The sequence below is a fragment of the Parus major genome, chromosome 5 (assembly GCF_001522545.3).
Source record: "Parus major isolate Abel chromosome 5, Parus_major1.1, whole genome shotgun sequence".
NCBI lineage: Eukaryota > Metazoa > Chordata > Aves > Passeriformes > Paridae > Parus > Parus major.
Window position 1 is genome coordinate 6,599,729 of NC_031774.1, and position 21,793 is coordinate 6,621,521.

At 51.7% G+C, this 21,793-nt stretch overlaps 2 protein-coding genes across 4 annotated transcripts in view; one reads left to right on the forward strand and one right to left on the reverse strand.

The window, feature by feature from the left end:
* Positions 1–21,793, reverse strand: part of IGHMBP2 (immunoglobulin mu DNA binding protein 2) — a 23,042-nt gene continuing 1,249 nt past the window's right edge. The window contains exons 4-15 of one of the 2 annotated variants that reach the window (XM_015630634.1): positions 21,312–21,409; positions 16,767–16,930; positions 15,831–16,031; positions 13,691–13,838; positions 11,856–12,030; positions 7,036–7,218; positions 6,576–6,694; positions 5,530–5,624; positions 5,111–5,234; positions 2,403–3,230; positions 1,842–2,014; positions 1–452 (exon numbers count right to left, since the gene is read on the reverse strand). In XM_015630634.1, the coding sequence (XP_015486120.1) occupies positions 255–452; positions 1,842–2,014; positions 2,403–3,230; positions 5,111–5,234; positions 5,530–5,624; positions 6,576–6,694; positions 7,036–7,218; positions 11,856–12,030; positions 13,691–13,838; positions 15,831–16,031; positions 16,767–16,930; positions 21,312–21,409 (2,506 nt within the window). In that variant the 3' untranslated portion in view covers positions 1–254. The remainder of the gene's footprint in view (positions 453–1,841; positions 2,015–2,402; positions 3,231–5,110; positions 5,235–5,529; positions 5,625–6,575; positions 6,695–7,035; positions 7,219–11,855; positions 12,031–13,690; positions 13,839–15,830; positions 16,032–16,766; positions 16,931–21,311; positions 21,410–21,793) is intronic. The other variant, XM_015630635.1, reaches the window with a different exon arrangement.
* The window catches only part of MRPL21 (mitochondrial ribosomal protein L21), a 15,984-nt gene continuing 11,635 nt past the window's right edge, over positions 17,445–21,793 (forward strand). The window contains exon 1 of one of the 2 annotated variants that reach the window (XM_033515293.1): positions 17,445–17,475. In XM_033515293.1, the coding sequence (XP_033371184.1) occupies positions 17,460–17,475 (16 nt within the window). In that variant the 5' untranslated portion in view covers positions 17,445–17,459. Of the gene's footprint in view, positions 17,476–21,471; positions 21,491–21,793 lie in introns of those variants that run through there. The other variant, XM_033515294.1, reaches the window with a different exon arrangement.

Genomic DNA, 21,793 nt, shown 5'->3' on the forward strand with positions numbered 1-21,793 from the left:
TGACAGTGACAGCTTTGGGTGTTTATTGCCCGTTTTACCAGCGTGCTCTGGCCACTGAGTGCATCCATCACCCTGTCCATATGGATAACCAGGACAGTACAGCAGCTCTCCCTCCCCTGCCTCGGCCCTGCATCTCAGGCAGGCTCCCAGCTCCTGGTTTTCCCCCCAAAATGGAGCCCCTATTCCACCCAGCAGCTTTGCCCCGGAGGGGCTGAGCTGCGGCTTTGAGGTTAAAAAAGCAGGATTCGGGTCCCTCATTTCTCTTTGTCTTTCTTTTTGCCCTTCCTCTGGCTCGTCAGCTCACTGAGCTTCTTGTCCAGGCGCCGCTGGAGGTGGGCTCGCTTGGTGGGATCCAGGGATTTGTCCTTGGAGCCACTCCCGGGATACAGGACCCCTTCCCGGCTGATCCGCTGCCGTGCGTGGGCCTTGGCCTTCTCCCCACAGCCGTGGACCTGGTGGGAGAGAACGGACACCGGGAAGTGGGGCAGGGATCTCCCATGTGGGAACCAGGGGCTTTCACACCTTGAGCCTGGAACTCTTTCTTTTGCCTGCTTTGCATTCCCCTAAAATCATCTCCCCTCATTTACAGCCATTATTATCATTATGTTATATATTATTATATTACTGTCTTGGTATATTGCTTTATATACATACATATTTTTATCATTTCAATTCATTATTTTTTTATTATTTATCATTGTTTACTATTTATCCTATTTATTTTATTTTTATTTAGTTTCATTTTATATTTAGATTCTATCTTTTTATAGATTTATTCTTATTGTTTAAAATTAATAATTAATATTTATTATTCTGTATTTTATTAAACCATCATTTATAGCTCCTCTCACACAGAACAAAATCTAAAGATCCAGGTCCTGGGCTCTGAACAGCAGGTAAATCATCCTTTGGGATGGTTCAAGTGGCTCCTTCCACCTCCTTTCCAGTGAACTGGGAAAGGCGTTTTGGGGAAAAGGAGACCTTTTTTAGCCATAAATCTGCTCCTTTAATGAGCCAAATCCAACACTGGAATTATCTCTCGCAGGTGAGATCCTAAAATCTGATCCCTTTTCTTGGCCCATCCCAAAGTCATTTATGCTTCCATGGAGTGGGGACCCAGCCTGTTCCCTCAGAGCTGTGACAGCCCTTCCTGGGGTTGGGTTGACGTGGATTTGAATCCCTACAATTGCTGAAGCCTCGTTACAATTCAGCAGGGAGAGGCCATTCTGCAGGGAATAAATCTCCATCCCCCTGGCTGGTGAGTGACCATAAATACAACTATTCCTTGCCATGGAAACAGATAGCTCTTGACAGAAGGAAAAGTGTGCCAAGGATTTATAGGGCTGCTGAGCTCCGGGAGGCTCCACAGGGTGTGGAAGCTGTGGGATGAGGAACAAAGACACAGGGAATTCTGAACTGCAGGCCAGGCAGCACTGCACCATGCCTGACCTGTCTCCAGGATTCAGAGAGAATCTTCAAAGGGCTGGGATTGTCCTCAGAAAGCAGAGGGAATGTGCAAAGAGCTGGGAATTCAGTGCAGGTTCACTTGAGCCTGAAACTTGTGCTTCTCCATTTCTGCTCCCTGCCTCACTTTATCCACACAGCCTCAGAGTATAAGTGCCAGAAAATGGTAAAGAAGGGCACAAAATGAGAGGAAGACTGAAAAGCCCTCAGAAAGAGGTGAGCAGAGCCCCAGGTGTCAGCACCTGCCAGCCCTGTGTACCTGAGCTCAGCACAGGCGCTGACAGGGAGGGCTCTGCTCAAGCTCCCTGCAAGGAAACCCTGCCCAGGGAGCTCCACAGGGAAAATTCCCAGGCTAAGCCCATCCTGCCCCTCCTTACCTCGGGGATGTGGTGGCTGAGGCAGAAGAGCCGCTGGCAGTGGTGGCAGAGCTGGCCCAGGGTGGTGACAGAGGCCTTGCAACGGGGGAAGCCACAGGTCCTGTCAGCTTTGATGGCAGCGGCAATCAGAGCGTCAAAATCCTCTCCGGCTGCGCTCCCGATCACCGGTTTTCCTGGGAAAGGTGAGCACACATCTGGATTGGGGCCTGGGAACAAACCCACCCTCCTGCAGCTACAGGGCAGCCTCTCCCTTTACATCCTTCAGCATGGGCCAGGTATTCCCCTCTGCTCCTCTCCCTGCCCTTGGGAGCCTCCCATGTGATTCCCGAGAATCTATCCTGCAAAAGGGTCCCGAAAGGAAAAGTGTTTTTCCTTTGACTTAAGGAATGCGCCTCCAGGTATCCAAACCCCTCTACCTGGATACTGCAGCCAGTTCCCACCTCCCTGCAGCTTTCCAAGAGCCATATGCTCTATGCCCAAATCCCAAAGACTGGAGCAAACCCATCGGGATCCATTCAAGGAAGAGCATTAATTGTGCTGGTTAGAAAAAGCTTGACCCACCTTTGGCTTCGCTCTTGTCCTTTTTCCTGCTGCCACGGCTGGGCTCCTGCACCTTCCTCGCTGCCTCCTCCCGCCTGGCTTTCTCCCTCTGGACTCTCTCCAGGTGCAGGGATTTCAGGTCCACTTTCCCTGAGCCCTTGTTGACTTCCTCTGGCTCCGCAAGGTCAGGGGTGTTCCCGCTGGGATGCTGGGGCTCAGGAAGGGGCTCGGAGGGCAGCGGGGGCTCGGAGGGCAGCGGGGGCTCAGAGGGAAGTGGGGGCTGCTTGGGGAGTCTCTTGCGGACGCTGATGTACCTGTCCCGGCCCTCCCCGGAGCTCAGGTGCTGCAGCCCGTACTCCTCGGCCAGCACGTGAACCAGCATCCGCTCGTGGGAATTCAGGGATGCCGGGAAATCCAGCTGCACCTCGCTGCTCACCAGGAAGGCCGCCAGCATGGCCCTGAACTTGTCCCCACCCTCCTTTGACCCTGAGCCATCTCTCCCAGCTCCGGCAGCGCTCGGGGAGCTCCGTGTTCCCGGTTTCTGGCTCCCTGCTCCGGCTGCTGCCGCCTTGAGCTTCCCAGCCGGAGCTGGCCTCGCTTTGGGGCCCGGTGTTTTGGGGCCCTGCTGGCGCTGGGCACAGCCCTCCCCGGGGTAGTTTTGGGGCACGAGGTCATCCAGGTACTCGAAGGCGGAGCGCACGAGGCCGTGCTGGGACAGGTGGTCCAGGAGGCGCCGCAGGAAGGGGCGGCTTCCCACGGTGTGGCTGTCACACACCACGGCCACCTGGCGCCGTGCCCGCGTCACCGCCACGTTGATCCGCCGCTCCTCGGCCAGGAAGCCCACCTCACCTGGGAAGACAGGAGGGAAGGGATGCCAGAGGGGACAGGGCTGCCTGCAAGTAGGGATTTGGTCCAAGTGATCCAAGGATTTCTTGGTTGGAGGGTGAGAGTTGGTGTTTATGGGGCTCTGGTCCCTGCTCACACCTGTTCCTCTTCCTACCTGTGGAAGGCTCCACACTGAGCTCCTGGGGTTGGGAAGAGGATGGAAGGCACACGGAAAGGGGAAATATCTCCCTGCCTGGCCCATGACACGAGCTCAGCTGGGAGCAAACATAAGATGGAGCAGCATGGAAAAGGCTCACCTTGCGACAGAGTGGGGACTGCAGGTAAAGAACTCCCCCCTGCTCCCAAATTCTCTGAGGGTCTGTAGGAGCAGCCATTTGGGAATCTGGGGGGGTTTTGCTCTGCTCACAGACAGCAGCCGGAGCCGGCAGTGCCGGGATGACTCAGGCAGGATCAGCCAGCGAGAGCGCAGCGTGGGTGGCTGCCGAGCTCCCAGCTCCAGGGAACAGCGAGGAGGCCAGTCGGGAAGAGATTAATGCCTCTGCCGGAGCAGTGCCCAGCCTGGCTCTGCCTCAGCAGCCTCATTGTGCTGCCTTGGAGGGACAGGGTGAGGGGGAGCCCCTCTCCCAGCTCTGCAGCTCAGAGAACAATTCCCAGTTTATCTGATGAGGTTTAACCCAGCTGCAGGGGAAAATCCAACTCCTTTGAATCCTGGAATGGTTTGGGCTGGGAAGGACTTTAAGGCTCATCCAGTTCCACCCCCTGCCAGGAATACCTTCCATTATCCCAGGTTGCTCCAAACCCCATCCAACCTGGCCTTGGACACTTCCAGGGATGTGGCAGCTACAGCTTCTCTGGGCAACCTGTGCCAGGGCCTCACCACCCTCACAGTGAAAAATTTCCTCTTAAAGGAAGATTTCCTGCTGGATCAGGAATGGCTGCAGAGGGACAGATCAAGGAGAAGCCTCTCTGTGCCCCCAGGAAAACAATTCCTGCCCCACACGTGAGCTTTGGCCTCTCCCTGTGCAGGAGAAGGTGCTGTGGGACACTCACCATCCCAGGGCCACCAGCTCTCACCAGCACAGGGGTGAGTCACTCCTGGATCAGGACTATTCTTAGTGCTGTCCCCACCTCCATTCTCCCCACAAGGCTGCTTTTCCTTCTCTAGGCTTAGAAAAAGAGGCACCTCCTCCTTACACGCATATTTTTCCCCTTTTTTTCTCATTCCAGCCCTCAGCACTCAGCATTTCACCTCCAGCAGCACAGGTAGGGCCACAGGGCTGTGGGTTTGGAAAGGGAACTGATCCCAGCATGGAACAGAGGTGATCACAGAGCGATCCTGCTCAGCCAGCTCCACAAAACCTTTCAGCTCCCCGCACAGGAGCCTTGTGCCCCGAGGGCAGCAGCTTTTTTCCAGCTATTAACTTTCACTGCAGCTGCTGATAGCAAAGAACTTGATTTTCTGCTCTAGATTTTGCTCCCAAAAGCAGCATTTTCTGTGCATGGCTTGGGATGCCAGCTCCTGCTCGCTTTCTGCAGGGAACTGACACAAAATGGGCTCAAAACCCAATAAATTACCCCCCAACTCCCCTAAATGTGGGGCTAAGGGGATGTGATATTCTTAGTGCCCTGGTTTAAATAATTTCTGAGGCCTCAAGGGCCAAGAAACCTTCAAACTGATCAGTCCTGGACCTGCTGTACTATGGGAGCCTCCTCCTGACAGCAAATATATTCGTTAATCAAACAAAAAAGGCTGAAAAGGGAGGGTTTGCCAGTAAATCCATCCAGAGCCAAGTGTTAGAGCACTGCAATTAAACCACAGCACTTGGCTACATGACTTTCCTCCCCATTCCCCTGGGAGCAAGGCTCCAGCAGTGAGGTCTTACCTTTCCTGTTGGATCTGACAAAGGACAGGATCACTGCCTCCTTCTCCCTTCCTTGGAAACCATCCACTGATTTAATTTCCAGCTCGGGGTGGCTGTGGCAAAGGTGCTGTCGGAGCATGTCCACCTGAGAAACAGGCCAAGGGTTGCTTTTCAAGGAAATACAGGGGTGAAAAGGATTAAAATGGCACAGTTTTGGGGAAAATCCCTTCCTCCCAAACCCACAAGGACGAGCACGGGCGTCTCCTGAGGCTTTGAGTGGAACACCTCACTAGCAGCTCTTTCCTCCATGGCCTCAAGCTGCTCAAAGGTGCAGGAGTTGGTCCCAAATGCTGGTTAAATTTGGCTCTGCAGCTCTCTGGGATCTTGTGGTGCTCTGTGTGCAGGGAGAAGGGGGATGCCTTGAGAGAGGGTCAGCTCACCTGGAGGTTGTAGGGGGCCACCACAGCGATGTCCTTGGCCTTCACACCAGCGTCCACCAAGGCCTGGACGTGCATCCCCACCAGCTGGACCTCCCCTGGGACAGGAACAGAGTGTGACAGGGAATAGAGGCTGGAGGAATGTGCCCACCTCCCCCAAAACAGCAGGAAATGCTGTTATGAACTGGTTATCCAAGATGATGCCTGGTTCAGAGGGATCTGAGGGGAAAAATTAAATCCTATATGAATTATTTCATGTTTTATTGGCTGGGCTTCTGCTTTGCAGTGATAAACATCAAGACTCTGCAGTGAGCTGTGCCAAAAGGCTGCCTCCCAAATTTGGGGAGATCTGCTTCTAATCCCTTGCTCCAAATCCCTGAGTTCTCTCAGACCAGGCTTTTTGGCTGTCTGTGAGGGAAGAAGAGCCTGTTGTGTTCAGCAGGGCCCTGGAAATGGTGCATGGAAAAATGAGACTTAAATGATGGTGGGGCTCAAACAGAAAGTAAAAAGATATTTAAACTGGTAAAAACTGCCCTTGTATTTTCCAACCTGACTTTGCACTCAAGCTCTGTTAACAAAACTTATTTTTTCAGGTGAAAAGTGGCAGAACTTGGTGTCCTAGGAAAATCCATGGAGAAGAGACAGACAGGATCTCTGAGACATGGAAGGAGCAGAGGACTGGGTGGTAATTCTGAGCCTTATCCACAGCCTTTCCAAAACAGGCCTGTGCTCTGCCTGCTGCTGTTTGCCCTTCCTTGGTGTAAAGCACCTGCCACAGGGATTCTCCTCCCTGTCCCCCAGCCCTCAGCATGGAGAAATGTCCCTGCAAGGTGACACAGCAGCCAGAGAGGCCACCCACAAGCTGGACACTGTCACCAGAGCTCAAACAGAGCTTGGAGTCCCTGGAGATTGAGGATTTATGGAGGGAATGATCTCTCAGCTAAGCAAGGCTCTCTGTGACCCCACCTTCCCCAGGGAGACATCTCTGGGACATGGCCAAGCGTGTGGTGAGCTGAGCACCTCAGTCCATCCATTCTGGCCAATGGTACCTGGATTCCCCTTGGACTGTTCATCCTCCACTTCCAGCTCAAACAGGCCACAGCCAGCGGTGTCTATGAGCAACAAGGGAATGCTGGTCTCTTCTGTGGAGGAGACGCCCGGCAGGTCCCTGCACAAGGTATTTGGGAAAGGGCCAGTTACTGAGGCTGATGTTGCAGCAATGTCCACACGAGCTGTGGCTGCCCCATCCCTGGAAGAGCCAGGCTGGATGGAATATGGAGCAATCTGGTCTAGTGGAAGGTGTCCCTGCCCATGGCATGGGACTGGGTGGGCTTCCAGCCTTCCAACCCAAACCGCTCTGGGATTCCATGATTACCATAGCAAAGGAGCAGGGAGAAGACAACTGTGTATCACTTCTGATTAGAGAACAAAAAGGACAAAACGCTCCCCCCCAGTAATGTCTCCTCAATGAAACAATGGCTGAAACAAAAACCCTGCCAAGTGCCCCACCTGAGCAGGTGCTGTGCCACGGAGGGGTGAGCGCTGAGCCGGCCGCCGTAGAGCTCCGAGGACGCCCATTCCATGATGTCCCGGTGCATGCGGTACTGCACCGTCAGCATCCGCACCGCCTGCTCCCCGTAGTGCCCGGCCAGCCGCTCCATCAGGCTCAGGGACAGCCCCTCAGCTGCAGCCCTGCATGGAGAAGCACCTCAGAGTGGGAGTGCCTGTCCCCCAGTGATGGCCCAGGGCAGGATGGGACTCAGCCAGCCCTTCCCGACACACACCGTGTCCGTCAGGGCCGAGCGTGTCAGTGGGAATGCTGTGGGAGCAACTGCACTCCAGCCCTGCTCAGCACCTTCGTGTGGCTCCCCTGGGGTGGCACTGTCACCTCTGTTCTACCTGGGTGCCAACAGTGCTGTCTGTCTCACCCTCAGGGACAGACCTGGGCCATGAGATCACAGAAGCTCGGACACGGATCCCGCCCCTATAATTCAATGTAAAGCAATGCCAACAGTATGGCCTGGGGAGTCACCACTCCTGGAGGTGTTCAAGGAACAACTGGATGTGGAACTCAGCGCTCTGGCCTGATTGACAAGGTGGGGATCGGTCACAGGGTGGACTCAGTGGTCTTGGAGGTCACTCTCAACTTCAGTGATTCCATGGTTCTGTGATCCATCAGTGTAAGGCTACACCGGTGCTCCTGCAAGCTCAGCCATGGCATCAGCATCACCCAGTGTATTAGGATCAGAGCTCCACCCCAAATTTTGGAATGCCTGCTGCTCACACAGCCAACCCTTGCTGGTTTCATCAAAACCCCTGCTGCTCCAGCATTTCCATCCTTCCCTGGTCATTCATCCTGTGCATGGATACACCACACTTCTTGCTTTTTCACCCATTAAATCCCCATCACATCCTGCAGTGCCCCTTGTTCATATATGTGGCACAAACTAATCAAATTCCTACAGAATTCAGCCTTTCAGGAGCCTATTTGCTTTCTCCTGGGCCCATGGAGGATTTGTTGGAAGGCACTGTCTGAGGAAGAAGGATGGGAAGTCGTTGCGCTTGGATTTTGTGAGCGTATGGAGATTTTTCATATTGAGGCTGACACTGAGGGGTGCTGGTGGCTGCCAGACACAATGAAGCAGCATGAAGATGATGGAATGATGACAGGGAACAGCTCAGGAAAATGCTTTCCATCAAGCTCTGGGGCACAGCACGCATCCGATCCCTGCCGGGGGAATTCCAGCGCTACACGGCCCCACAGTGAGTGGATTGTTGTGGCACCAGCCAGCCCTGCCACACTCACCACAGGCACTTGGGAAATGTGACAAGAGACTGCCAAGTCATTAAACCTGCAGAAGGGACAATTAAGGACAAATCTTTCCCTCGTTAGCTCTCCTCCTCGCTGAATCACAGGGTGCAGCACACAGGCAAAAAAAGGGGAATAACCTCTGGATGGACAGAGCTGCAGGACGTGGGAGTCAGCAGTTTGTCAGAGGTGGGCTGGGATGGATGGGATGAGGGGACATGGCAAGATGTGGGGTTGGGGGATGCATTCCCGTTATCAGGAATTAACTTGATTCTCCCAGCTCCGCTCTGCCCACAGAGCCTGGATCTCCTGGAGAGGAAGGAGATTTAGCAGGGAGAGCTGTTGGCACTCAGGATGAAGCACATGCCTGAAAGAGCCAACAAACCTCACAGCAAGCCTCAGGAATGATGCTCTTCCCTACCCTTCCAGCACCATTCCCACCACAGGGATCCACAGGAGGTTATATGCTGAATTAATAATGAGGAATTAATCTGCTCGGGAATATTTCACCTGTTAATAATTTGCTATTATTTTACCACTTGATAAATTCCTCCGGTGGTTGATTTCTCTGCCAATGAAATCCTGAGTGCCCTGAGCAGATGTTTTTTACCTATTGATTGCTTTAGAGAAATAAAATCAGGATAAGAGGTTGGACAGACAGAATCATGCATGGGATGCTTGGGAATATCTACTGTAAAGTGCCTAAAGCACAGCTGGGAAAGGCAGAATTCCCAAACCCAGCCCACAGCAAGCAGGATTTGTTGCTAACATGGTTTCACCTTGTTTTGCCTGCAGGAAATGCTGTGCTTGGCCAGCCTGCCCTGAACGTGTCCAGAATGATCAGTACTATGAGAAAAACAGGAATTGTTTCCCATGGAAGGCTGGAGCTGTGTCCTCAGTCATGGTGTATCTTTCCTTATTCATCCCTGAGACAGGAGATGCTGGTGTGACTGATCCCTGCAGTACATGCTGGATTTGACAGGAAAAGCCTGGAGAAGGAGGTCACTGTGTTTTCCCACCTCAGGAACTCCACATTAATGGATTTAATTCATGGATGTGCACCGCAACATTCCAGCTGTGGGGGCTACCAGAGAAACCCAAGGCCTGGCACTTCAGTGACAAAGTGAAAGGAACTCCATTCAGACGTTCCATGGGAATCAGCACATGGATTTGGGATGGTGCAGACATCCAGACTGCCCATTGACAAACAAGGTGGCAAAATGTCCCTGTGTTTGTCCAGGAAAAGGGTTGAGAGCAAGAGGTTTGATAAGCATCTGCCAGTACCTGAGGGGAGTAGAACCAAATTAATACATCAGAGCCCTGATGTGGAGATGAATTCATTGGGAAAATGGATGGAATGAGGGCTCCAACAAGGCAAACAAATGTTCCTGTCAGACTGCAGGAAATGCTCTGGCATGGAGATGCCCACAAGGACAAAATGGAAGAGGAGGAAGGAGATGGAAGATGCTGCCTGTGAGGGTTGGCTGGAGCTGCTGAAGGAATCTGAGGGATCAGAGGGGGCTGGAATTTGCCAGCATGGACTGGAAGGTGTGTGTGGGGATGCCCTCTGCACCCTGGGACAGCTCCAGGCGTGTCAGAAAGCAGGGAAGAGGAGCAGCCTTCAGACCCTCCGTCAAACATTCCCTAGGCCTCAATGGGTCACTGCTGATAGGAGCAGGTAAATGCTGATTCCATGGAGGAAAAAGCAGGTAACAGGAAGGTGGATAGAGTCCCACAGCATTCCTGCTGGACAGAGGCTTCCTGCCTGAGCAGGACTGACTTCCCTTGCTGTAGTAACAGCCGAGCCTCCTGCCAGCCTGGATTCATCCCCAATAGCTTCAGACCCTTCCTGTGGCCCCAAAAATAGGAGCCCACCCACTCCAGGCCCGCTGTCATCAATGGAGAAGGGGAAGGTGGGCGGAAGGGTTGGAGTCCTCCGCATGAATCATCTCTGGAAATAGCTCCTTGCTTCCCCTGAACCACAGAGGAGGTGGCAGGTGATTTGGGGCCTTTGTAGGAGCTCTGGAAATACCCATGGAAGGAGGTGGAAGGGATCTGCCTCTGTGCCGCTTCCCGGCCTGCAGGGAACGTGGAAAGCCCAAACACTGGGCTCTCCAGCATCCCATTTATTTGTATCACAGCTATTCAGGGTGGAAAAGATCTTTCAGATCATGGAGTCTGACATCCCCCCAGAACTGCCAAGGCCACCAAGTCAAAAGTTGATGGAGAGAAAAGCTCCTCAAGCAGGAGGAGGGGGAGATCCAGGAGCTCTGCAGGATGTGAGGAGCTTTAGGCTGCCAGCTCCAGCCAAGGCTCCTGGCAGCAGCCACCATGACAGAGCAGAAAAAAAGCAGCTGCTATAATGTTTTTGGAGTGAAAAAAAGCTGCTTTTGTCTCAAAAGGAGGAGCCAAAAGTGACACCAACTGAGCATCAGCCCCGTTCCAGAGTAACAGAGCTGGGATTTTTACTGTTTCGCCCTTAATCTGACAGTCTGGGGGGGAAAAAACATGCTGAGGCTGCTGAGGTGGATCCAGCTGGATGGGCACTATGGAGCTACGGAGCATTATGGAGCTATCATGCAGTCTTTCTGGAAGAGAAGAGGGACTTCATGCACCACTTACAGAAAATAATGATAACCCTGAAATTAGAAGGACCAAATGGCCAATTTCTTCTTGCTACCAACAAGATACCAAAAAGTGCCTTGCTTGGAAAATCCAGGCATGGAGAGCCAGCCTGCAAATTCACAGGGAATAAACAGCAGGGACACCAAGAGTGGAGGGCTCTGGAGAGGCTTTTGGAGCTCACCAGCCTGGACACTTCCAGGCAGTTGAACATGTGCTTATCACCTGCCAAGATCTGCAGAACAGCAAGCTTTTGGGCATCTGAGAGAGGTAAAATGAGAGGATGCTGCAGCCCCTGAATGTTGTTCTCACTATCTCTCGGCCATGTGCAGGGAGCTGCTGCCTGCCTTGGATTTTTCATTTCCTGTGCTCAAAATCCAAGTGAGATGGCAGATACCCGTCTTGTTCATTATTTTCTGGAAGCAGGAGAGGATGTTTATGAAGTCAGCCTATTTCTCTGCCTCTGTGGTTCAGTAATTCCAGATATGGAGCTGCCTAAACCAGATAAACACGAGAACATTTATGTTTTAAATTACTCAAAGATTCCTCAGTACTCTTTGCAGCATCTCCCTGGAAGCACAGGCAATTTTCACTATTCACAGATCTTTCCCACAAACTAACTGCTCTCATTATCCACGTTGTAGGGATTGGGAAGTTTTATAATCCCTGAGGTGTGTGATAATGCAGCATCTCACTGGGCCAATTCACATATTAATACATTAAATAAATAAATGTGGAAACCACAGAAGCAGAACTAAAGGCAAGACTTGGATGAGCCTGAGGATAAGCCCAAATGCATTCCACAGAGCCTGCAGGCAGCACAGATTACCATGAAATGTCTCCAAATGTGAGAGATTGGGAAGCTGCACAAAGAACAGGGAGGATGCAGCATTCTTACCTGTGGGAGATGATGGTGGGGGGCAGCTGCTTGTGATCCCCCGCCAGGATGCACTTGGGAGCCTTCAGCAGAGGGATCCAACAGCTGGCTTCCAGAGCCTGGGCACACTCATCAATCACCACCAGGTCAAAGTGGGTTTCAGGCAGCAGCTTCAGGGGGCCGTCTGAGGAAGCACCTGGTGGAAGGAGAAGGTTCCCAAATGAGCAGGGAGGCGAGGAAGAGCAAGGAACCTGCTCTGGAAACAAACCTCACAAGTTGTAATAGTGATTGAGACAATTGAAATAATGTTTCTTTGCAGAGATTTAGGAATTCAGCCCTGCCAAACACGTATCCATTGATGTGTGTAAGTCAGGATTGTTTTTGCCAGTTCCTCTTTGTCCTTTTTTTCCCTGGCATCTGGGCCCAGAAGCTTCCAAGTATCTTTGGGAACAGCAGTGAAGCCCAGATGCCAAAGAGAACAATATGCTCCAGTGCTTCATCTGGAGCAGAGCAAGGAACACCCACCTTCCTGCTGCCCCCCAGTGCCAACAAAACTCCTCATTCCCAAGTGAGAGGGTGAGGGACTGACTGGGGATCCACCTGTCTGGTAACTGAGGGACACCCCGAGAGGGGGAGATGGGCTGAGACCCCTATGCCTCTGCTCCTCCTCGTGGCACTGGGAAAAGGGAAAGGAGACTGGAACCAGAGAACCACAGCAAGAGCTGATTTTTAACATCAGAATTCCATTTGTAACATTTGTCTCCTAACAGACATCCTGCTCTATCCCAGACCCACAGATAAGTGATCCAGGCACTGACCAGAAATCTGAATTCCAGAAGCCCTGAAGTTCACAAAGAAGAAGGGTGCAAAAGGAGGAGGGCAGTCTCCCAGCCTAGGGGATTCTTATTCACAGAAATGTTTTTTCCAAAGCTCCTGTGCTATTGCAGCTCTGAGAGCAGAGATTTGGCTTTACCACTGTAAATCCTGTTGCCTCTGCAGCTCTGCATCACTTCAGACATTCAAGTTTGCCATCAAAGACACTGTTTTCCTTCCAAAACCATTTTCTAGCCTGTATGAATCCGCTCTGGTGAGTAGTACAGTTATAACTCGATTTTTGCCACTTGCACAGACCCCCAGCTGGCTGGGAAGCTCCAGTCCCAGGGATAATCAGAGCTGACCAACAAAAATACCAGTTTTACTGGGAGGAGGAAATCTCCCCCTTTCTTTCAGGCAAGTAAAAAGGAGTGACAGGCCAGCTCCCAGGGACTAAGACACAGAAGGATTTATCTTTCCACTAACATTCATTCCAGTAACTTGCTTTTTTATGATGTAAAATTATTGATGTTTCCTTTCAGCAAATGACCCTTGAGCAACCAGATCTGAAGATTGTAAGTGAGCCCTGGGGTATGAAAAGCTCCCGGTGTCCCAGCCCAGTCAGGCCAGCCAGAAAAGCCCTTCCACATGTGCCAAACCTTCCCACCTGCAGCTGCCTGATGGACACCTGGAACTGCTCCCTAAAATCCCATGTCACATCATTTGGGTGAGTGCAGAACCAGCCACACGCAGCCTTGGGAGCAGGCTCTGGAAACACATGCTGGATTCCATCAGTCCTGGAAAGGGTCCAAGCAGGGAAGCGATCCCATGTGATTTATGCAATCGGGAGCAGATTGCACACCTCCAGCAGCACTTGTTTACTCACTGCACTCCCAGCTCCTACTCAGAGCCAACAGGGGCCCTTCCACATCCATATTCTGTGCTCAACAACATCCTGTGCCACAGTGGAAGCTGGGAGAATCCCACTGCCCGTGGTTTACCTGGCAAAGGGAAGGAAAACAACAAGCAGGAGGACCTCACACCTGTGTTGGTGGCAAGGACAACGCTGGCCTGGCTGAGGGCTGTAGCCATGGCAGCCTCTTCCCGCTCCTTCAGCTCCTTCCTCAGGGTTTTAATCTCACTCAGAAAATGGCTTCGCTCTCCCTTGTCTTGGGCCTTTTTGGTTTTTGCCTAGAAAACAGAAAAAAATGGGATAGAGCCAACTGCTGCTACTCAGTTCTGGTCATGTCTATGACCAGCCAAAGCATCTGGGCATGGGGCACGGAGGAATATTTGGGAAGAGGAGTCTTGTTTCTCTGCTGGGGGAGAGACTGGGATTTCTGATCTTGTTCTGAGGAAGCAGAGCCTTTCTGGAAGCAGGAGGGCTCCCCAAGCCCCAGCAGCAGTTCTGCCACCTCAAACTGGCCTCTCTGAGCTGCTGGAAAGGATCCAGAGCAGGATCCAGATAGGCCCAGGGCTTTTTTTAGCAGGTATTATCCACCACCCCAATCCACCAGCACTGGGCACCAGCACTGCCAGAGCAGCAGCCATGGGACCACAGCTCAGCTATGGCTCACTGAGCAATCCCAGATGGAAACTGGGATTATTTCCCTGGAGGAAAGGCTGATGATTTGGGAAGGATGAAAAGGCTGCAGACAGAAGTTCTTATATGCAGCCAAAACAGTAAGACCTACTGGTTCCTAGATTTATGCCATGGATGGATGGATGGATGGATGGATGGATGGATGAGCTCAGCCCCCTGTTTTGGTTAAACTCGGGAATTTAAAACTGTGACACCTCCATGTGTCTGTCAGGTGTGGTCGAAATGGGCTCAGGAATTCCAGGGGTGGGATCACCGGCCCTGAGGATGAGGTCAGTCTGGATGTCACCCATTCCTAGCTAGGGATTATTCCTGATTATCAGGAATATCACCTTTAATCATCCCCACCTGCCTCATATGAATGGACTTTCTCATCCACTCAGTGGTTTGGGAATCTACTTAAGGCCAGCTCATGGAGTGAGCTTTGTTTCTTTCTTGGATTCCCTGCCTCATTCTCCTGGACTGTTCCCAGATCCTCCTCAGCATCCCTGGAGCTGGACTGGCCCTGGACTGTGCTGCATTTCTTTCTCAGTACTGTGGGGCTGAAACCTTGCTGGGGCAAGGAGTATCCAGAAGCTGAGTTCCAGGGAATCTCGAAGCCAGGTGAGGGATGGAGGCACAAAGGGGTAGGAAATGCCTCAGGAGGGCACAGGTTTTCATTTCTGTTACTGCTCCTTCTGTGGCCTGGGGTGAAGGGAAGGAGAGAGAAGAGTCAAAATGTGGAGCTGCAAAGGGTGAAATTGTTCCAGTGAAAAGCAGGGAATGTGGCAGTGGAGAAACAGAGGCAGGAGGAAGAAAAGATGGGTCAGGACCTTGGAGATGAGCTCTCTGCAGTCAAGGGCAGCTTCTGTGACAGACTCCTCCCAAGGAGATAAAAGGGAAAATTAATCACCAGTGAGAAAGATGGAAAATAAATTAAGTAAAAAAATGGCTTTTGGACAGTGCTGCCACCAGAAAAGGGAAGGAAAATAACCTAACTAGCATCAAATCCTCACCCCAAGTACTGGAGCTATGTTGTGAGAGAATGTTAGGAAAAATTAGGGTGAGAAAGAAGAAATTAAGGATGCATTTTAAAATGTGCTCTGCTTTCTACTTGAGGTGGCTGAGAGTGGGAGGGAGTATCAGGACAGGCAGACAGCTTGTTAGGAAGTGAATTAATGATGGGAATGTTTCTCTGGTAAAGACGAGGGCATGGATCAGGCCAGACAGGTGATGTGAGGGGCAGCAGCTCCCCACACAGCAGCAGGGCCTGGAATTTTCCCACTTCCATGAGGGATTCAGGCAGGAGGAGTTCTGCCCTCCAGCACATGAAGATTAGAGAATTTCAAAATGGTTTTGGATTAGAAGGGATCTCATGGATCATCTCATTCCAGCCCCTGCCACGGGCAGGGACACCTTCCACTATCCCAGGTTGTCCCAAGCCCTGTCCAACCTGGCCTTGGACACTTCCAGGGATGGGGCAGCCACATCTTCTGTGAGACATCCACTCCAGGGCCTTCTCACCCTCCCAGCAAAGAACTTCTCCCTGATACCCGTGGGATACACATTCCCACCCCCGCGGGATGCGCTGCAGGGCCACGCACCCATGCCTGGTCCATGTCCCTCCTGATGTCAGCCACGATCTGGGCGTTGTCCCCTCGGGCCAGCACGGCGTCCAGGGAGTGCTGCTGGATGGGCTGCAGCAGGCGGGCGGGGTGGCCCAGCCGCAGCAGCCGCGCCCCGCGGCCGGCCAGCCGCTCCACCAGATTATCCACAGCCACGTTGGACGGGGCACAGCACAGTACCTGCCGGGGGACAAACACGGCCTTGGCACCTCTGAGGGCACCCAAAGGCTGCAGCAGAGGTATCCAAGCAGGAAGAGGCAGGGAGAGGGAGACTGGTGTGCTTCTGTTGGGAATAAACCGCTGGCATCACCACGGGTGATTCCCTCCTGGCTTTGCAGCACTTCCCTAGGGACCCCAGTGAGCACCAAACCTGAGCTCTGTCAGCACTGAGCTGTGGGGAAGTCCCTGGTCCCTTCAGGCTGAGACAGGCTCTGGACTAGTGCTGCTCCAATGGGAGCTGTTCCAGCTGCCACAAAGCCCAGGAGTGCGCAAAATAATCACAGAAACCTGGAATGGTCTGGGTGGGACCTTAAAGCCCATCCAGTGCCACCCCCTGCCATGGGCAGGGACACCTTCCACTATCCCAGGCTGCTCCAAGCCCCATCCAATCTGGCCATGGATGCTTCCAGGGATGGGGCAGCCACAGCTTCTCTGGGCAACCTGTGCCAGGGCCCCTCCACCCTCACAGGGAAGGATTTCTTCCCAATATCCAACCTAAATTTTCTCTCTTCCCATTTGATGCCATCTCCCCTTGTGGGATCCAACCCAGTTCCTGATGAAGAATCCCTGTAAAGCTTCCCTGTATGCCCCTCCCATGACTGGAATGCTGCTCTGAGGTCTCCACGCAAGGCCAGCTGGTCACTGGTGGCCACCTGAGGTGGTCCCTGTCACCACAGCCCTGGCACCAAGTCTCACCTTCAGGCCCTGCTGCACAGCCTGCAGGATGATCTCCACCAGGGTCGTGGTTTTCCCTGTGCCGGGAGGCCCGTGGATGATGGCAAGCTCCCTCTGAGCCAATGAGAAGGACACAGCTTCCTGCTGAGACTCATCCAGGGAGGCATTGAAGAACTCCAGAGGTTCTGGGGAGACAGCAGGAGAGTCACTGGGACCTCAGCCCCCACTGGGAAGAGGCTGGAAAGCACAAATCCAGAAATACATGGAGCTCTCTGCACCCAGCCCAATTTCATTTGATAATGAGGAGAACCTTGGGAGGAAAGCACTGTGGGTCATGGAGGACCCGAGAAGGTAAAAATAAGCTTTTTATGCTTCCAAAACATACAGGCTCTCTCCCCATCCTGCACTCATGCTTCCCCAGCCCTGATAATTTGCCTTCAGCCAGTCAGTGGTGGAATTCCAAGAATTTAAGAGGCATTTAGCTGCTCCAGCATCAAACAGGTAGGTTTTCCTGGCTCTGGAGGGAGCTCTGGGTTTGTTTTGCAGGGGAACCAGCATCTTTAGTGGAATCTTCAATGAAAACTGGGGAGGAAGTAGCAGATCTGGCAAACAAATCCCTGCCAGAGAACAAACCCAATGCAGCACCAGTGAAAAACCAGAAAAACCTCTGTGAGCAGAACAGAGCAGCCCTGTGGTGGTCAGCCAAGACTGGGAATGAAGGCAGGAAAAGGTACAAACAGCAATTTAAATTATAAAACTAAAATTAGTTTCTTCTTTGATAAGTGAGGGGAAAAAAAGAGAAAAGAATATGCAAATCGCAATAGAAGAGAATTGGTTTCACTGCAGAGACTGAATTCCCAAAAGCTGCTTTTTAACCTCCCAGATTTATCTCATTTAGGCCCAAATTTATTCTCATCCCCCCCTCCCCTAATCCTAATGCTAATCTCCTTGTTCATTATGGGAGTTAATTACAGCAGGGATGATGACTCATTACACCGAGGTTTCCTGAAAATAACGTTCCCACAAAAGCTTATATAAGACACATCTCTGGGCATCCTTCCCTGCTGGGCATCATGTGGCTCATCCCTGCCTTTGCATTAAGGGCTGGATTAAAAACATGGGGGTTTCTTCTGGTTTTAGGCAGGTGAACCTGTAGCTTTTGAAGCAGCACCACTAAATGAGGTTAAGCAAGAGACACTCATTGAGAAGGTGATGATGAAGAGAGAAATGGCGCTTAAATGTGCTTTTTGCTGTCACCCTGGCTCTTGGTTTATATGTAAATTTGGGGTGAGTGTGTTAATGACTAAGACAAAAGCAGGAAGCATCCCATGGGCTGGGGAAAAAGCAAGAACAGCTTCAAACCTGAAAGGCTTTTCCCACAGCGAGGAACAGCCGGGATGTGGGAGTCATTGATGCTTCCTTGCTCAAGGATGAGCCCAGGAACTTCTCCAGGCCTGTGCCCACCCTCATCCCTCCTAACCACAGGCTGCCAGGAGCTGCTGTGTGGGAAGGCTGGGATTGTGCCTCTCCTGGGCTGGCCACACTGGTGGGGAGAAGAGAAGAGCATCTTATGGGATGCTGTGGCTCCTCCAAACTCTTCTCCCTGCAGCAGCTGGGCTCCAGGTATCCTCAACTGAAGAAATCCCTGGAATGTGTCCCACTGGTGGCCAGGTAATTGTTCCCTGATGCACAAGTCCATTTATTAGTGTTAAAAACCAAATCACCTTGGCCAGGTTGGTGCCCCAGCATTCCCAGGAACTGAGATTATTTTTTTTTTTTGCACAATTTCAGCAGCTCTGGTGAGGCAGTGGGTTGGGGGCATGATATCCAAGCCCAGGAAAGGGGTATTTGCACCAAAAAGGAATGGGAACAGCCCTTCCTGGGAAGAAGAGCCCAGGTTTTCCAGAGCTGGAGGTCCTTTCCATGGTATATTCCTCTCCAAGAGCAATCCAGGCCTCCCCAGCAGCTATTCCCTGGTACAACCTCACTGCAGCCAATGCTGCTGGACAAAATCCAGGTGGGTACTTCAGCCTGGATCAGAACTTCTCCTGTTCTCCAGAGGAAATATCTGGCAGCTGAGTTGTCTGGACTGCTTAGTCTTCCCCAAGAATCTCAGAGGCCTCTCCACAGTCCCTGTGATGACAAGAGGTGTCACAGGGCACAGGGATGAGAAGCATTTCAGGTTTTTTTGCAAGTGCCAAAATGCCAAGAAAGTCTTGCTGGAAATCCTGGTGCTTCCCCAGTACTCTGCTGCCAGACTGGCTTTTCCTGAGGACATTCCTGCCCTTTCACCAGGATTTTTAATTGCTTTTTTCCCTTTTCAAATGTTTTTACAACTATGGGCAGAGCTGGACATGAGCCAGGAACAAAAAGGAACATTCCTGACTTTCTGCAGCCCAGGAGCACAGGAGAGAGCTGGCAGCTATCAGCACAGGTAAAGCAGAACCTGCTTTCCAAAGGGAAAAGGGACATGTCCCTCTTGGACGGCCAGGAGGAGCACAGCAAGCAGAGCAATGCTGGCCTCTGCTGGCAAGCAAAGCCTCTCCACTCGCCCAACCATTCCCAAAATGTATGGATCCCACATGGATGCTGGGATCAGGGGAGGATTGTTTGGAGATTCCAGGTGTGGAAGCTCCAGCAGGGCCACGAGTGCAGGTCAAATTGGGAGACAAGGAGGGAATTTTTGATGGGGGAGCACCCGGATTCTGCTTCCCAGGGAGTCTGATAAGGGCAAAATTCCTGCTCAGTTCAGACTCTGCCCTTTTTGGAAAAATTGTTCTTCCACTTGGCACCTTCCTGGAGGCAGCAAGGTGAGGTGGGGAAGTGCTTTGAGCCAGTCCCAATCTTCGCTGCAGATACTACATATCCACTGGAGAGCCCTTCCTTTCCTTTTTCCTTAGGTTGTTCTTCCCACAGCCTGTCCCATGTTTTTGTGTTATGCCAAGGGTATTTATTGTTGCATATTTAAGTGTTTTGAAAGGACTTGGGCCTTGATGTGTTGTGTTGGGCTGCTGCTGTCTGGTAATTAATTACTGAAATGCACAGCGGTGTCAGAACCCACCTACAAGATTCCCTGATTGCAAAATTAGGATTCTCCTCTTGTCCCCCACACTTAAATAAAAAAAAAAAAAAATCAGATTCAGGCTTCTGCAGCTGCACATTTCACCTGCTGGAGTGGATTCTGCCCTCTCTCCCACCTGTGGCTCCCTGGTTTCTGACGGAAGCGAGCTCGTCTCGCATCCCAGAACGGTGTTGACACAGATGTGTGTCTAGACAGCCAATTTCATCAGCTGTCCAGGGTTTATTGACTCAGCCTGCTGCTGATGGGTTTGTTTGAAACCAGGTAACGGAGGGGATGAGACAGGTCCCCAAAGAAACCAGGCTAATGGGTGCTTTGTCATGGAAGGAGAGGCTGTGACATGGAAAAGCTGCCTGAGTGCTGTGAGGTTTGTCTGGCAGAGCCCTTCAGCTCAGGGCAGGCTTATTCCAAGTTATTATCTCTTAATTCCTGGCTGGTACAACATCTCTCTAGCTGGGGAGAAAGCAGCTCTGAAGGGAGGAGGTAACTGCAAGGCCTTTGTGTTCATATTACACCTCTTCTGTCTGTCTAGTGTGGCTCAATCTATCCATCAATATTCCCAGTGCTGAGATGGAAAATTCATCTCTGCTCAGCCTGGCCCAGCTGAGCAATGTGGTGAAAAGTTTTCCTTTATTAGAGGCAGTTCTGCTCCCTCAGGGGTAAAAGTACTGTTGAGGAAAGTTGGTTGATTAAAATTTAATTATTTTATTTAATATTAAAATCTTGAGTGCACCAAGGTCCCCAGGCAGCCAAAGGGCTAAAAGGTTTCACTCAGACTGGGATCAGTGCTTAGAGAAATGGGGATAGGACTCATTAACACCCATTTTTTGTCCTTGGCACATCCTATCAGAAGTCAAGCCTGGCTGAAGGGAATGGGAGAGAGGCAAACCATGGTGGGCAGCCAAATCTGGGAATCCAAGGAAGGCAAACAGTGCAGGGAGCTGTGGAGGGGAGGAAAAGGGACAGAAGCCTGGCAGGGATGGATAGCAGGAGTGGGAAGAGCAGAGCTGAGCTCTGTACATGGCTTAGACACAGCTCACCCTCCTGGGCAGCTCAGCCCCACCCTCAGTGCCCCTCATTCCCTGACTTTTGCATCCTTCCCTTCTGTCAAGGGATAATATCCATTAGCAGTTGTTGATACCTGACACAGCTGTTGATCAGAGGCTTTGCTCTCCCCGTGGCTTCTCTGAAAGGCGAAGCTGCATAATTTCATCTTTGCTTTTTTCAAACAGGCACAACAGAGTGGATACTACTTATATCCAAGTTTTTGTCAAGGTTCTTTCCACGAGGAAAGTGTGCCCAGTATAAACCAATATGAACATAATGCTACCAGGTGCAGCACCACTGATGACTTGGATTGAACACTGGGGTCTTTTCTGGAGCAAAGTGGCTGCATGTGTGGATAAAAACAGGGATCAGAGCTGTTTGTGTTCTCGGGGGCAATTCCCAAGGATGCCCATCAAGCCTGATAAAAAAAGGATCCTTACTTGTTTCAGGGAATGCCCTGGGAGCAGAGGCAAAGAAGAGGACATCGATCAGGTCAGAGGCTGGGCCACCACGGTACTGCTTGAGTGCAGTTAAAGCTCTGCCAGAGAAGAGAATATCCAGGTTACAGGCGCAGCAGGAATTCTTTGGAGACTCCCAAGTGCTCAGAGACAGGCTATGAGTAAGGACTCAACTATTCCAAAGCTGAACAATTCTACCCCACAAGACTAATCCCACACAATTCCTTCATCTCCCAACCTGTGCTGGTCAGGCTTCCACTTCTCATTGTCCCTGCTTGGTACAGCCAAATCTGCTTTTTCAGGGTGTTTATCCAGCAAGGAGCTGTTCACTCCTACCAGGATGGAAAATGCCCTACAAGAGTGTTCCAGAGGCGATGCAGCAGGACCAAAACACAGCTGGGAGAGGGAAAGGGAAGAGCAGGACCAGCCAGCAGGTGGCTAAACTGAGGCTGTTGTGAGGCTCT